Source organism: Mustela lutreola, chromosome 3 (genome assembly GCF_030435805.1).
Source record: "Mustela lutreola isolate mMusLut2 chromosome 3, mMusLut2.pri, whole genome shotgun sequence".
NCBI lineage: Eukaryota > Metazoa > Chordata > Mammalia > Carnivora > Mustelidae > Mustela > Mustela lutreola.
In genome coordinates this window covers 154003574-154021092 of record NC_081292.1, presented here as the reverse complement: position 1 = coordinate 154021092, position 17519 = coordinate 154003574, and the positions used below count along the sequence as shown (strand labels likewise).

At 41.0% G+C, this 17519-nt stretch overlaps 1 protein-coding gene across 11 annotated transcripts in view; it reads right to left on the bottom strand.

Moving 5' to 3' along the window:
- RBMS1 (RNA binding motif single stranded interacting protein 1) overlaps positions 1-17519 on the bottom strand; it is a 209697-nt gene that overhangs the window by 81768 nt on the left and 110410 nt on the right. For 7 of the 11 annotated variants that reach the window (XM_059167194.1, XM_059167200.1, XM_059167197.1 and 4 more), the window contains exon 2: positions 8838-9013. In XM_059167194.1, coding sequence (XP_059023177.1) covers positions 8838-9013 — 176 coding nt within the window. The remainder of the gene's footprint in view (positions 1-8837; positions 9014-17519) is intronic. The other 4 variants (XM_059167195.1, XM_059167204.1, XM_059167198.1 and 1 more) reach the window with 1 other exon arrangement.

Below are 17519 nucleotides of genomic sequence, written 5' to 3'. Positions count from 1 at the left end.
CTACTGGAAAGGAGGTATTTGTGTGGCTTTTTTTTTTTTTTTTTTAATGCTAAAATTACTTTTGTGAAATTCTGGGATTTCCAAAGTCTTTAGTCTTGGCATGTCAAAGATCTACCGTACAGGCCAGAGTTCTTTCTTACCATGAATGGAAATGCAACAACATGAACAAGAAAATGGTTCTTTATGGCACAGTCAAGAGATGAATGAGTAAGAAAAAGATGAAGTTAAATATACTGTTGGTCTTAAAATCACAAATCTGTTTTGACTCGTTTTCAGAAAAAAATCACAAATATGAATTCTGGCTTAGTCTCCAATACATTATGTTTTGCTCTTTGAGTATAGAACCTTACTGGAATGTTGTCCATTAAGAGAGACTTAATTACAATTAGTAATACAATATTTGTTACCCAGAAGATTGGGCTGCCTTTTTATTTTTATTTTTATTTTTTATTTTTTTAAAATTTTTTATTTTTTAGAAACATGTGTTTTTATCCCCAGGGGTACAGGTCTGTGAATCAGCACTCACCAATGGGCTGCCTTTTTAAACGGAAGAGACAAAGTCTGAAAACTTCACATCTTAGAACACACTTTTCACCAAAATGCCCAAGTTCCTTTGCCTAAACCCTCAGTGAGTTATCTATTATGTGACATCCTACTACACTAGCAATAACAGGAAATAAACCAAGTCCCAGAAACTATTCGTATTAGTATTTTAAGAATCTTCTAGATCAAGAAAAAACTCTCAAGAAGCTAAAAATTAGCTGCTTTATAGAACAAAAACATTTAAAACCTTATTAAAAGAAATCCTGTTATTCATAAGATAAATGATATCTGTACATGGGCAAGAAGCTATAGAATAGTAATAAAAACAAAAGTGGCACGCATTTTCCATGATTAACTCTACAAAACTCATTATAACTCAATTTCACTTTTTGGAAAGATTTTTTTTTTAAGATTTTATTTATTTATTTGACAGACAAAGATCACAAGCAGGCAGAGAAGCAGGCAGAGAGAGAGAGAGAGGAGGAAGCAGGCTCCCTGCTGAGCAGAGATCCTGATGCAGGGCTTGATCCCAGAAGCCTGGGATCATGACCTGAGCTGAAGGCAGAGGACTTTACCCACTGAGCCACTGAGGCGCCCTGATTTTTTTTTAAGTACATCAGTCAATAAAGAAAAGTACTATTTTTTTTCTTAAAGATTTTATTTATTTGACAGGCAGAGACCACAAGTAGGTGGAGAGGCAGGCAGAGAGAGAGAGGAGGAAGCAGGCTCCCCAATGAGCAGAGAGCCCAATGCGGGGCTCAATCCCAGGACCCTGGGATCATGACCTGAGCAGAAGGCAGAGGCTTTAACCCACTGAGCCACCCAGATGCCCCGAAAAGTACCACTTTTTAAGAGACACACTTAATGAGAGAACAACTATCTTTCTGCACTCTGTGTTTGTCGACTTAACTTTCTCTTTCCCTGACTTTAAAAGGAATCTAAGATATGAAAATTTGCTAGATAGAGTTTTCAGTAGTCTTATAAAATACAATTTTTAAAAAACCTAAAAATTCAGATGGGTTTGGAATACAACAGAGCTCAACATGTCCACGGCTCAATTATCTGAGATAGTCGATGGTCTGAGATAGTCAATAGTCAAAGAAAAAAATGGTTTGTTGGTCTTTCATTATTTGGTGTGTGTGTGAGTAAAATAAAACACAATCAACCACCAACACCATCAGTAAGAGACGACTACAACTTGCCTGGAAAACAACACTTGAAGAGTGAATTATAACTTAAGGAGAGATCACTTCCTTGTATCAGCTTCTAATTTAACCCTACACCAAGAGCGTCAGGTGAGTAAAACTCATAGTCCTGACTTTGGGATGATGCCTCATGTAGGCAATAAAGCCTTTGGTTTGTGTCTTTCATGTCTGTATAGCTATCTGAATACACGGTATAGAGTTCATGAAGAGAGAGGGAGATAGAGAGTGTGTGTGTGTTTCTTTTCTTAAAAAATGCAATATCTCAGGGTATGTTCAGACTTCTGGGACTGAGTCATCTGGAAATACCTGAATGACCTTGGATCACCTAGCTCTATAATTTCTCTTCAATATGGAAGTGAGAACCAGTTCTCTCTCGGGTAGGATGATATTTCTTCACCACAGGATCACTGTTTTGAACTTTTATCCTTCTCATGTTATAATTTCCATAAACTGTAGAAGATTTCCTATTTACCTGGGATTTCAGGATATTGGATCGAGCAGGCTCACTGTTACTTTCAGAGTAAACACTGAAGGTAACCTCATAATTGAGTAAACATTTTTAATATTCATCTTACTAGAACCTTTCATCTTACTGAAAGAGTCTAATCATTTTGGATTATAGGGATGATCATTTTATTTCATTTGTAGAGGGAAAACAACTTTTAAGATTTTATTTTTTATATTATTATTATTTATTTGAGAGAGAAGATAAGAGAGCACAAGAGAGGGGAGGGTCAGAGTAGAAGCAGACTCCCCACTGAGTGGGGAGCCTGATACAGGACTCGATCCTCGGACTCCCAGATCATGACCTGAGCGCCAAAGGCAATCACTTAATCAGCTGATCCACCCTGGCACCTGAGGAAAAACAACTTTCGGCAAATAGATTTCTAAAAGAAATTTTCGAGTTCGAGAGATAAATAAAGATATACAGAGAAAGAATATAATTATTTCAAATTGTCCATTTTCCTGATAGTTGCCCTAATTTCTTTTCCGGTGCTTTCTCTCTGAGTTAATGCAACTCAAGTTTTCCCTTTAATTAGAGCTAAAACCTTACAGTCATTTTTAATCATGCTCAAGTCCCGACGTTCTATCTCCAAGACACCCTCGTGCAGCCTCAGCACCTTCTCCTCTTCCTACTTTCTATCCCTGTCCTAGCTCAGGGTTCCATCTGCTCTCACCTATGAGAGTCTCCTCCAACCCAACCTTCCTACTTTGGGTAGAATTATCATTCTGAGAGAGAAAGAAAAATAAACAAACATCGGATTACGCTTCTCTTCCACTATAAGCGCTAACTCCTCTGCAACTGAAGAAAAAAATCCAAACATTTCAGCTTATTATGCAAGGTGCTAATGCTATGCCCCCAACCTCTACCTCCAGCCCCACTTTGCCCCATAACCACATTCTTCACCCTGGTCACCAGAAGCCTTGCTAACTAATAACTGCTCAACGACAACTATCTACCAAGAATGGTTCGGTGCGCTTTCTTAAACAGCCAGGCACTGTCCTGCCACGTGGGTACTTTCTGAGGCCTGGAGGACACTATTATTTTCACCCTGTGAGAAATCGTTCCAGCCCTTCAAAGTCGAGACGCCCTCTCCTACTGAGAGCGACCCCAGTGCCTTGGCGTCAAGGTTAACAAAGTCTTCCTCTGACTTCTCACAGAACACTGTACTGATTAAAATATTTACTTTATTCTGTCCTCATTAGGTTTGATTGTTTAAGTCTACCTCTGCTGACCATATTGTTTTTCTGTTTTGCCTTTTTTTAAGAGTTGTATTATATTCAAAAGAATAAGGCAGACTTGCAGAAAACAGAAAACAAAGGACAGGAAATGAAATGTATTGGGTATTACAACCAGGGAAATGAATGACATTCAAAAAACATTTCCTTTTAATTAGTAACAGGTTAAAATACTGTAAGCTAGATTTAATTTCACATTTACACTGAAATCATGTTTTATTGCACTTTGAAATGAATTAGGTATCTATTGAATGAAAGAACAAAAAATGGTTGACCAAAATTGGTTTGGGAATGAGAGAAAGGAAATAGAAGGTAAGAGGAGCAGAAATACCTTCTTTTGTTTTAATATCAGTAGACTCTCTCTGCTTCAAAATAAGTTGTTGAATACACTGATTCATCTAGACTTTTGCGTGAGATTTCAATACCATAGTAACCTCTAAGCTACTTTGCCACAGCCAACAGAGACACATATCTGCTCCTACTGCAAACCAGGAAAAACGATGAACCAAACCTTACATCCAAATATTGCTTTTAAATCTTCAGAAAGGACAATTTGGACACAATGGAAAATTTACATGCTATACTCATTATTATGACAAAAAAAAAATCAATCATGAAGCTGAAACCAGTCTTTTCCAAGTGCAAGAAAAAAGCCTCAAGAAGATGGTGGACAGTTATGTAGCTATGTTAACATAACCCACTTCCCTGGCTTTCCCAGCTTTCAGAATCAGAATCTTGTCCCCCCATTCCCATAGTTTTAAATGTAGGATTACATATAATTTAAGTTTACTGTAGTCGTTAGGGTTTTGAGAAGCAAAGACACGGGCACAAAGGAGACTAATATTTGTTCAATGACGACTGTGTTCTAGGCAGCAGACCAGCTCCATTCCTCAAATAACTTGATTTAATCCTAATCACAACTTCATGATTTAAACCTTCTTTGACCCATTTCACAGGCTCCTAAGAATTAGGAGGCAAGGAGCCTTACCTACCACTGTGGTTGGTAAGTCTAGGGTGCCAAACATTTACCATGCTGACCATCGTGATCTCATAAAGTAGGTAAGAAATCTATGAAAACGAAACATGGAGGTGCCTGGCTGGCTCAGTCAGTAAAGCATGGGACTCTGGATCTCAGCGTCATGAGTTCAAGTCCCACACTGGCTGCAAAGTTCACTTAAAGAAATAGCCTTAAAACAAAAAAGATGATGCACAGCTAGCATTATATACCATCAGAGACACACTGCGGGACAGTGGAACAAGCACCTGGAGAGCAGAACTGTATGAAAATAAGATGCTGATTGTGAGGCAGTGACACAGAAAAGGAAACTAGGAGAATTTAGTGTGGTCCAAGCATGGAGGACGCAGGATGAGTTTGGCCTTTGCACTGGCCTTGAAGAATCAAGAGGGGAATGGGGAGGCGCCTGGGTGAGGCAGCTGCGGGAGCAAATTGTTCTCACTTGTCACAATGTGGGGATGAAGGGAGAAAACATTCAATTTTTCTGGCAGTGAGAAGAAGAAGAAAGGCCACAGAATCTGCAGGACCTGGGGACTAAGGGGGTGACAGGAAATACTCAACCACTGCTCCAAAGCTTTAAGGTGAGGTGAGAGTTAAATTTAGAAACACCATCGTCTGGAGAGGAAGACGGCTGTGTTGAATTTGAGGTGATAAAAGGAGACTGGGAAATGTCTAGAAAATGGGGACAGTAGAGAAGAGTCTTACAGGAAAATGAGGCTATAGAAGAAGGAGCCCAGAACTGGAATCCAAAGAGCAAAGAGTTGAGGAGAATGGGTAAGAGTAGGAAAGAGCCAGAGAAAAGACTGCTGTACGTCCCACTTCCGCATAACACGTCAGAAACATTATCAACAACGTTAAGGACCAAATAAGGTAAGATGGATGGAAGATGCCAGCGCAGTTTCAGGTGAGAACCTGAAGGCAAAATGCCAAGGGTTAAGGTGACAAAGGAAGTGGCAACAACAAGAGCACTCGGCTCATCTGTCCAGCAAATTCACCTGAGAAGTTTGAAAGAGAGAAATAAAATGGTACCAAAGTCAAGCAAAGTCATCTGTTTGGCTGGATATTAGAGAAGGGAGAGAATTCAGACTGTCTGAGGTCCTGGGGTAACAGATCAATACTTCCTGTTACCCAGATCATTCCATTCCCTAAACTTGCTGGTAGCTGTGCTGATGGACTTTCTGAGCAGGAACAGAAGCCAAGTTGCAGCAGCCTCCAACAGTCATGAGGCTCCAACCTCATTACCTACACACATCCACCACAGTTCAGAAGTTTCCCAGAGCTGGTCCACTTTTCTCATTAAATCCTCCTAGAGAATGCATCTACTTTCAACCCCTATCAGCTTACCACTGCAGCCACTATCCCATCTCCACCTGGTTCTTGACCAGCCTAGCTTCTGTGGGTACCCAGGAACGCAACTGGTCCCTCCAGCCGGAGCCTTGTCCTGTGACCTTAACCACGGTGATCTGTACTTCCATGGTCAGGAGTCTCCATCTGACTTGGGGTGAGGATGCTTTCTCACTCACCACCATTTCTTCTAACACAGCATGTGAATATTCAACTCCAAACATAGCTTTTTAAAAATATTTTCTGCTTTCCTCTCCAGTTTTCACAACCCTTTTATCATTCTTGCCTTAGACTCATGCACTGTTTGTATGGAACTAGGTCACTACTACAAACATTCTCAGGAATCTTTTCCCATCTTTCTTTTGGACAAGCCTCTGAAATAACCAAGACCCCCCCAGGGGGGTGGGTGGCCAAGTTATCTGTTTCCATTGTTGCTCCTCCTGCCATTCATCCCACTGGGTCGATTTGAAATTACAGCGCTAAATTTGTAATTCGAAAACATTTTTTTTCTTTTTTAGATTTCTGAATTTACACCTATCTTTTCTGAGAAATTTTGATACAGACTTTTCTAAAAAATCTCTAATTATGTCCACTGGGTTTTTTAGGCTGTAGGATGAGTCACTTTTCCCATAGGATGAGTCACGTACATATCACCAACTAGTAGTCTTTATTGGAAACAATTAAGCCCAGAACAGGAATGCCCTTTTTTCTCTCCCTCTCTCTATATTCTAAGACACAAAATTCCAGCAAGTCAAAATTGGTACTTATTAGAGGCTCTGTGATAAATGGAATGAAGCTTTCAACAGATATGGCTGTGGTCCCCCCTCTACATAACGCAGATCAGGAACAACACCTTTGGAACTGAGTATCAAACCTGGGGTTTTGCCGACACTAGGAAAGTGATGATGCCAAATGTTTATCGCTGCTATTGATAACAGCAAACAGACTGAAACATATTAAGATAATCCACATACGTTCAAGAGACCGAGAACCAAAAAAGGGGTAAATTTTCTAGGAAAAGTGATGAAATGCTCTTTGATTTCCTTTGGAATATGATTTTACTCAATAATAAAAGTTATCGGTTTCACTTTTCAAGTTCACATTTACTTTACCTGGAACATGGCATTACTCTTATTATTTTATGGTTACTGAACTCTGTTCTCCTTGATGTTAAAACTCACCTACATGCTTCAAAACCAGCTGAGGGACTCTTTGTCTTTTGAAATCCTCTCTCCTTTCTCTTATACCTCAAGAACTTGAGGATTAGTTTCACTCTTGTGTGTCCTACGGTTTTATTTTTAGCTCCTTAGACTTTATGGCGCTCTATCTACCTGTAATTATGTTGCAAAGGCATAAGAAGACGCCAGTCAAGACCAGCAGCAGACAAGATAGCAGAAGGCCTATTTGTGGTCTTGAACAGCTGCAAGAGAGCAGGCAGGGCACAGCTGGCCCAGTTCCCTCTGCCTCTGGCCATGCGTGACAAACCCCGAGGGCTAGACTTGCTTTCGGCTGTAGTCCCTAGCACCCGACTGCCTGACGGCAAAGAGCTTTGGTCAAAGTCTGAGAAGGCTGGGGCGCCTGGGTGGCTCAGTGGCTCTCCCTTCGGCTCAGGTCATGATCCCAGAGTCCTGGGATTGAGCCCCGCATCAGTCTCTCTGCTCAGCGGGGAGCCTGCTTCCTCCTCTCTCTCTGCCTGCTAATCTGCCTACTTGTGATTTCCATCTGTCAAATAAATAAATTACAAAATCTTAAAAAAAAAAATGTCTGAGAAGGCTGATCAAAAGGGGAACCCAGGAAAGGCACAGGGAGAGTGCTAAGAGCAGTGGCCTTAGAAGAACTCTCCGGACCCTAAAGAACACCACCCACCACCCCACCCTTCCCTCTACAAACAAAACAAAGGAAAACCACCACCACCTCCTTATGGAAGGCCAGATGTTCCTTTCAGTTCCAATTTGGAAATACTGCCCAAGTTCTCAAACATTCTTTTTCCTAAAATATAAGTAACAAATCTGTATTTTTACCCAGGACAACAGAAAGAAGATGCCATTCATCAGATGTTGGCAAAGGGGAATATTTTTGAGGGACTAGGAAACATTCTTGAGTGGACATCTTCTCCCACGGTTATGTAAAACTTTTTTTTTTTTTTTTTTTTTTTGTAGGGGCCATTATTGTCTTTGAATGCATAAAAGCTGTTGTTAGATGTGGAGGCCTTTAGGGCTCAGAGTGATTAATCTTTACACAATGGTCCATGCCGTGTACAGTTAGTGCTTCTGGCGCCTTGATTTACATTAGTGCTTTCTTACTTGGTGAGTTAACGTCATTTGCCAAGTAACATATTTATATGCCGTTTTTCAACATTAGCATATAATGCATATTTACTTTGGAACCTTACGCACATGCACACACTTCTTCACAAGACTCAAGAGAGGGTGGTGATGAGAAAAGAAAGAGTAATTTTGGAAATTAGAATTCCCCAAGAGTGGGGGTTAACAAACCAGACCACAAAGCTGTAGGCGCTAGTGAAGACACAATATTACTTCCCGGCTAACATTAAGAGGCTTACACACGTCTGAGATACAGTCAGATGGTAACTACCTTTCAGACAAATGGTAACAGCCAAAGTTTCTCTTATTATGGGACAGACTGGCCCCCAGAGGCACGACCGCAGAAAAAAAATGAGTACCCCTAAAAAGGATCCAGCCATTAAGTTCTGCAAAAATTCTCGTTTTACCTCTTCTATGCCAATACAGTCAAATTCTGCCAAGAAGATGTTCCCATATTTATTTTGTCATACAAGCATTCTGTTGATGCTAACTAATGCTGGGTCCGAGGACTGAAAACGTGGAACCGTCATTCTCATCCTGTTGGCAATGAGAGTTCACACGTGCACTAACTGCCTGTAGTACGGCAACTGATAACCCTTTAGACTACGATAAAGGATAAAAGAACTATCTATTGGCTGAAAACAACTAAGGAGAGTAGCTACTTACGGCTGACACAGCTTCACCAGGTCCTGGTCTGTGGTGTTGGGAGGCAGCCCTCGGATATAGAGGTTCGTTTTGCTCAGCTGGTCCCATCCTGAGTTGCTACTGCTGCTGCTGTTGTTATTACTGCTGGTGGTGCTGGGGCTGGGAGGGGCCATGGGGTGGGCTGGGACCAGAGACTGCTGAGAGACAAAGACGGGGAGCATTAGAACACCAGCTGCAAGAAGCGTGGCGCCATTCACAGGCCCTATGACCTCTACCACAGAACAGAAACACAGATCCCCCTCAGCGACTTTCATAGACACATTTTCATTTACACCTTAAAGGGCGCCTGGGTGGCTCAGTCTGTTGAGTGACTTTCTTCAGCTCAGGCCATGATCCCAGAGTCCCTGGATGGAGCCCGATGTGGGCCTCCCGGCTCGGCGGGAAGCCTGCTTCCCCCCTCCCACTCGACCTGCTTGTATTCCCTCTCTCGTTGTCACTCTGTCAAATAAATAAAATCTTTAAAAAAAAAAAAAAAAAAGACTTGCTCATTCTACAGAAAAAGCCCTCTCCTTCAACATGCAATTAATAATGGGATTTTATTCAGTAAAGTATTCTCTCCGTGCAACCTTAAATCGGGCTAATTTATGTGAGATTAACGTACTCACACCTTTTAAGGAACGTATCTACTGAGACTCAAAATTAACTTGCATGAAGTTAGGTGATAATATCATTTTACGATACAGTCATTTAGAAATCACTAGACTTCTGAAAAGGTTTTCAAATTCTGAATAACATTTGATTGAAAGTTGCTGATAATTTTATTGAGACTCTTGGGGAAGGAAAGAAGATTATTCTTCGAGTGTAACGAAGTTGGAGTTCCATCACAATGCTCAAATAAGGCAGACTTCACCTCGTTCTAAGTGTGGCCCATGGCTCCATTGAGACATCTGGATAAGATTCCCAGGCATGCTGCCTTTTGCGCTGGCCAACCTTGTGAAATTTAACCCCTGTGAGAATGGTGTGGGAGTTGGAGAGCTTCCTGGGCCTTGCAGCAAGGAACGTAACTTTTCTAAAGCTTGAACCTAGGGCTCCATGTGGTTTCACTGTCGGCAGCCACCTAGGAAGAATGTCTGAAACTGTACTCACACCAGATAATTCCCTGTTAACCGATGGAAAGAAACCACAGTCCGTGCCCTTCGCCACACACATGACTTTTGAGGAAGTTAAATGGTTCGTTCTGAGATGGAAGTGAGCACACCCTCAACTGCTATCAAAGCAAATGCTCAGCAGTTTCATACCGGGAGAGAAATCTTTTTCACCTCGCATTTAAATAATACATACACTAACCCAAGGACTTCACTTATATTAAGTAACAGTTTGAAAATATGAGAATATAAAATTTTTCCCTTAACATTAAAAAATTTTTTTGCAAGCCTAACAGCTTGAGTTTAACAACCACAAACAAAACTCTTAGACACATTTAAGCACAGTTCAATTCTACTTTGGAAAGTTCAAAAAGCAGAAGACCCTTTACAATAAATGTAACCCTGCCCACCTCACCAGCAAACTCAGCGACTCACTGTGGAGACCTGACTCTGCGCCCAGGTTCTGCCATGACCATCCCAGCTCCACAGGATCCCCCACTATACTGGGATCCTCAATAATCTACACGCGTGACCATTACTTCTTTTCTGTACTATGTATTTTTTATTTAATGTAGCACCGATCACAGGCCATATAATCTCTACCACAGAATAGAAATACAGATCCTCTGAAGGGCCCAGGGTGCGGCTTGAACTCATAACCCTGAGATCAAGACCTAAGCTGAGACCCAAGAGCGGAACGCTCAACCGACTGAGCCACAGGGGTGCCCCTACTACGTATTTTTTTCTTCTCACCGCCCACGGTCCTTGCTAAGCTTACTGAGTCCAAACATCACTTTATCTCAAGTGATTCTCTCTTAGAAGGAGAGTAGCAAGAAGGGTTAACAATAATCAATGTATAAATGAAGACTGAACTGAACTGGGAATAACCATATTGCTTAATCCAAGAAAAAACTTAGCCGAGATCATATCCTATCAAATCTATTTGAGTTATGCCCTTAATAAGCTGTTGAACTCATATCCTTTGGTCTCATTGCCAGTTTTTCTCTAGGGGATAAAGATTCTGCTTTCTAGAGGGAAAAGGAAGAGTAAGCATTGTTCCTTCCTCCGCCACAGGTAGCCCCTCAGATCCCCCAGCCATACCACACAAAGGCCTGTGTTCCTTCTCCAGAATCACTGAATACCAACTGTGCTAGCTGCTCCTTGCAATTAAGCCAGGCATCCCATTTGTCACTTCAGCTTAGAACAGAGGTGCTGGAAAGTAACACACATATCTGTCCCCCCATCCCAAGCCTTTGATTTACACAAAGAACTTATATCTAGGCAAGGCTGAATTTTTTCTTAAATAAATCTTTGATTAATGTCAGAGAACCAGTCTTTGCTACAAACCACAGTTCCTCAAAGTAGGACCCCATATGTTCAGTGCAGCTGTTGGGGGATGGAACAGGGTCACCTCCAGGGATAAGCCCTGGAGAAGCCTGAAAGGGGGTCCTCCATTCCCTCCTCTAAGTAGCATTAGACCAACAATGTGAAGCAAATGAACCATCCGATGGTTTAAAGACTGCATTCCAAGTTTTCCCAGCTCTCTAACCTCTTCTCTGGGGTAAAAAGTGGATGCCAGGTGTGGACTTGTAGGATTAAAAGAAACATTTGGGGGTATGATTTATTGAGAGATTATTTGTACATGAAAGGAGTAGGTTTTTATTTATGTATTTATTTTTGGCAAAAGCAGAACCATGATTTACATTGCAGAATTTACATAGCTGATTTAATATATCTTTGACAGGCCTCTATATTTATTACAGTAATATTTTCTCACTCTGGGAAGTAGGTGTGGGGCATATACAGCCTTTCCCTGCTTCCCCTCTATTCTGCCCTATGGTGGAAAAAAGTCTCCCAACGTTCTAATCCCAGGTGGGAAATGGGGAGGGGGCGCTGAATGTGCCCTGAGGAGGAAGACTGGTCTCTGCTGAATTCTATACAGAATAAGTTCAAATTAAAATGTTATCCAAGCATCAACTATTTCTCAGAACTCGCTAAAGACAGCTTACTCTAGGTTGACTATTTTCTGCTGTAGAAAATTTTAGATCAAAGACTAGGTTTGTAAAACTCATTGAAATAAACAATTTAATTCCTAATAAAAGAATGAACACGTGTTCAAAGAAGAAAATTCAAACATAATTAAGCTGCTTATTTCTACATGTTCGGAATGGATGAATGATAATCACAATGATTTGAGTATTATTACTGCCATATACTCCATGTTTACTATATGCCACCGCCTAAGTGTGTTATGTGCGTTATCCTTCCTAATCCAATAAGGTAGATAGATCATTGTTTTCCCATTCTGCAGAGGAAGAAACTGAATCTCAACAGAGGCTCAGTAATATGCCACGGTCACACATTCAAGAGGCTAGAGCTGGAATCAAACCCAGGTCTGTTGGACACCAAAGACAGAGCCCTCAGTCAGCACTCCACATCGTATGCCTGAACTGTCCATGTCCTAAATGTGTTATTTGTATTATTTCATTTAGCTGTGTTCATCCTTCCCACAATCTTAGTATTAAATTCGATTTCTCTGAAATGGGACACTTAATACCATTGGTAACTATATATATATACACATTTATGTGTGTGTGTGCATATATATATATATATATTTTTTTTTTTTAGAAAGACAAAGGTGCCCTTAAGTTAATTTAAAGAGCACACAGTCAGCTTGTGTGTGTGTGTTTGTTTAACAAAGTCAGCTTTTAAAGGGTTAGTTTGAAATTCTACCTTATATTTTTACTAAAAAAAGAATTTTGAGGCAAAAAAATTTTGAAAGCAACAGCATATTACAGCTGAACACCAGAGTCAGCATTTTAAACTTTTTTTTTTTTTTTTTAAGATCCTATTTATTTATTTGACAGACAGAGATCACAAGCAGACAGAGATGAGGAAGCAGGCTCCCTGCTGAGTAGAGAGCCTGATGCGGAGCTGGATCCCAGGATCCTGAGACCATGACCTGAGCCGAAGGCAGAGGCTTTAACCCACTGAGCCATCCAGGTGCCCCAGAGTCAATCAGCATTTAAGAACAGCTAGATTTAACCAGTGCAGACTTAAACTCTTATTCCCAGATTAAAATGCAACTGAAATGTAAACACTGACAAGGCTTTAACTCCAACTTCACAGCACTGACCAATTCAAAACAGTAACACTTTGTAGCTATGTACTCAAGAGCACAAAGGGTAAACTTAAAAAAAATTAAAAAAAAAAAAAAAAAAAAGCTTACCAGCAGAAAATATTTCACCAAACTCCATTTTCATCACTTGTTGTCTTTTTGTATCTCCCCTCTCAAAATCCCTAAAGCTTCCCTGGAGTTTGAAAAGGACCCCTATCCCCTTTCCCATCCCTTGTCCCCTTGGATGAAGTATGTAGCTCATTTACACCAATTCAACCTAATTAAGGACCTTGATGGTTGGCTGACCCCACGTGAGTGCTGACCCATCCCACAAGAGCCTAACAGTCCACCTCAGCCTTCTCTGGCCTAATTTCACCACTTCAGACCAGGTAAGCAAGCTACCCATCAAGCTATCTATCCACAGGCAGGGCAAACAAGCTAATTGCTTTCACATTAACAGTACCTGGGCTTAATGTGCACACAAGTGATAGAAATTGATAGAAAAACAAGGCTGGTGGCGAATGAATGGAATGGCCATACTTGCAGACCCTCTCTGCACCCCCTGCATGAGTGGGTGTGGGCACCAGCAGGAAGTGTGCTTGTCAGCAATCAGGGAGAACTTCCTGTGTGGACGGCCCTGAGGCCTCAATCCCCCCAGGAAGGCCCACTGGCCTCCTACACTCAGACAGGATGATCAACAACAGGCACGCGGCAACTACACACACAGCAGACCTATTCCCCTCTCCGTCACGTCACTCCCACTCCCGACACCACACTAAGTAGACTCTTGTACATAAATACAAGTCTTGAGGCTGTTCATAAAAAAGGCAAAACTAAGCACTGGTGAACTAAAATATATTAGTAATCATGCATTGTTGTAGATTTCTTTTCAGCAAAGACAAAGAATAAAAATGAAATCTGACGTTATAAATTCTATGGTCTCATTTCCTCCCTCCTACTAATAGGCTACAAGAACTGGGCTCCAACCAGTCTTAGAGCTGCAGCTCTCCTCCTTTCCCCATTAGTCACCAACGTCCCTGGGAATTCCAAACATTTTGAAGGCAAACCTAGAATCTGCCTTGTAATCACCCTCAAGTCTTCTTTAAGGCTATCAACCTTACAGTTTAAGAAGGTTATGATCCAAAATCCATAATCTCCATCTCCATCTTGCCCTATGTCAGGCGTGTGTGTGTACGTGTGTACACACGTACACACACACCCACACACCCACACCATACCACCCCTGCCCCAAAGAACAGAGAGGTTTAACACATCAACTATTTCCTTAACCCAGAAGCAAAATAACCACTCTATTTGTTCAGAAAATAACCACTCTATTTGTCATCTTTCACCAGAAAATATTACATTATCAAACCTAACATGAACTGAGTACTACGTAAAGATACTACATACTACACTTATTCCACACACTGGTTCCTCTCTCTAACGCTTTTAAGATGTAAAAGGACTTTAACAATTTAAGGGAATTATCGAACAGAGAGGGGGAGCATCCAAATGGGCCAGTTTCACTGGAGTTAGGATATTTTCTTTGTTTTCTTTTAGACATCTGAATGGCTCAAAGAGGGTCAGGAACAGCAGTTATGAAAGATAAAAGTTCCTGGCATAGGCAACTGGGAAAGTACGCACAGCTGAGAAGTGGGAGGTGAATTAGTGAGCGATGAGAAACTGGCCAGGAAGCAGATGCTCTTCCGGGTAGGCCAGGATGGGAGAGATCACATATATTAATGAGGAACAACAGTGCCCCCCCTTCACACATGCAGACACTTACTTATACATCATGTGGGAGAGAGGCCCAAAGGGCAAATATCAGTCAGTTCCATTGGATGCTAGGATATCAGAGCTTAAAATGACATGGCTCATTAGTTTGTGGAACCGGTTTTCATAGAGCCACTATCTCTTCTTTGAAAATAAGATTATGGAACTGAGCAACAGATTATTCAATATTTTTTCTTGAGTTCTGTTTATCAAAGGAGAGGGCCACGTTGTTATGTTAGCTATTCAAATAAAACTTAAGAATAAAAATTTCCAATATACCTACAATTAGGATTCTTCAAGATACTTATCAAGCTGATCCTTGCATGTAAAGTTCTATTCTCTACATAGAAACCTCTTTACCTAAGTCCATGAATAAAGCATCATTTTCTTAGGCATTAGATAAAAGAAATTTAAAACTCACACTGAATAAGATAAGTATCTGTTGTACACAACATGACTGAATGAATGGACAGAGACCATGTTGCAGAAGTGAAAATAAACAAGAAAAAGTCCTTAGAAATGAAAACAGCTTAGGAAAGCTTGTTGGGGTGGACGGAGTGTTTGCAGGTGTTGAAAATCCACAGTAGAAAACATACCTTAGACACAGTATGAGATTTCTGAGGTCAAATTCTCTTTCAAGACCCCATAAATGAATTAGATGCCTTGTCATCCAAATCTCTTTTAAAGACCTGGTTTATGCTCCAGCATGGGAATCAGCTTCACTGTTTGGTTCTCTCCAAAGTTTCCGCCAAGAATCCCACAGATGCCCCAAGTTGTCTGCTGAGAACTCTGGGCCACACACCAGAGTTCTTGTGCTATTTGTTCCTTCTAGTGTTTGTAACAGTATCTATGAAGGGGGAGAAAGGTAAAAACCAACAGGAAAACCCAATAAATACAGTCAACTCCTCTTTGACAAGGGAACAAAAGTAATACAATGGGGCAAGGCCAGTTTCTTCAACAAACGGTGCTGGAACAACTGGACATCGGCTTGTAAAAATGTGAATCTAGACACAGATCTTATACCCTCCCCCAAAATTAATTCAAAGAGAATCACAGACCTAAATTTAAAATGCACACCTGTAAAACTCCCAGAAAATAACACAGGAAAAAACTCAGATGACCTCAAGTACAGTGATTACTTTCCAGGTACAACACCAAAGACCTACTCTGTAAGTAAGTGCTAGGGTAGACTTTATTAAAATCAATAACTTCTGTGCTGCAGAAGAAAAATCCAAGAAAATGGACTGAAGACAAGCCACAGAATGGGAGAAAATGTTTGCAAAAGACAGATCTGATAAAGGACCGTTATCTAAAATATACAAAGAACTCTTAAAATTCAACAATAAGAAAACAACCCAATTTAAAAATGGGCTGAAAACCTTAACAGAAACCTTACCAAGGAAATGGGAAATAAGCATATGAAAAGACGCTCCACATCATAGGTCAACAGGGAACTGCAAATTAAAACACTATAAAGATACAATTGTACACCTATTAGGATGGCAAAAATCTGGAACACTGACAATAGCAAATGCTGGAAAGCACATGGAGCAACAGGAATCCTCGCACACTGCTGGCAGGAGTGCAAAATCGTAGAGCCACTTTGGAGACAGACTGGCAGTTTCTTACAAGACAGAACATACTCTCATTATACCATCTAGCAATTGTGTTCTTTCCTATTTACCTAAAGGAGTTGAAAACTTAGGCCCACACAAAAACCTGTACCAGACAAATACAGCAGCCTTATTCATAACTGTCAAAACTTGGAAGCAACAAAGATGCCTTTGAAAGAATCAATAACCTATGATACATTCAGGCAATGGAATATCATCCAGGGCTAGAGAGACGTGAGTTACCAATCCATGAAAGACATGGAGGAAACCTTAAATGCATATTACTAAGTGAAAGAAGCCAATCTGAAAGGCTGTATGTTATGTGGTTCCCACTTACATGAGATTCTGGAAAAGGCAAAACTATGGAGACCGTAAAAAGACCAGTGGTTGGTAGCCACGGGCTAGGGGGAGGAAGAAGGGATAAACAGAGGCAGAGGTGATTTTTTGGTTAATGAATGATGCTACATGCTACTGTAATAGTGGATACATATCATTATAGACTTGTCTAAGCGCAGAGTATGTACAACACCAAGAATGAACCATAAGGTGAACTTCGAATGCTCCAGGTCTTTTTGATGTGTCTATGTACAATCAGCCTTAGGGTGGGGGGATGTGCCATTCTGGTGAGTGATGCTGATAACAGGAGAGGCTGGACATGTGGGGGTGAGGGTAGGGGGTATGTGGGAAAGCTATGCACCTCCCTCTCAATTTCATTGTAAATCTAAAACTGCTCTAAAAAATAGTTTTTTTAAAAAATGACATGAAGAGGGGCGCCTGGGTGGCTCAATCAGTTAAGAGTCTGCCTTGGCTCTGGCCATGATCCTGGGGTCCTGGGATGGAGCTCCCCATGGGGCTCCATGCTCAGTGGGGAATCTCCTCTCTATTCTTCTGCTCATGCTCTCTCTCCCTCTCTCTCAAATAAATAAATAAAAGCTTAAGAAAATGGAGAGAAGAAAATGACATAAAGACAGACTGGAGACATTAGGTATAATTTATTCACTGAAAACTGTAGGGCCAAAAAAGTAAGGGAAGAGCTTAAGACAATAGG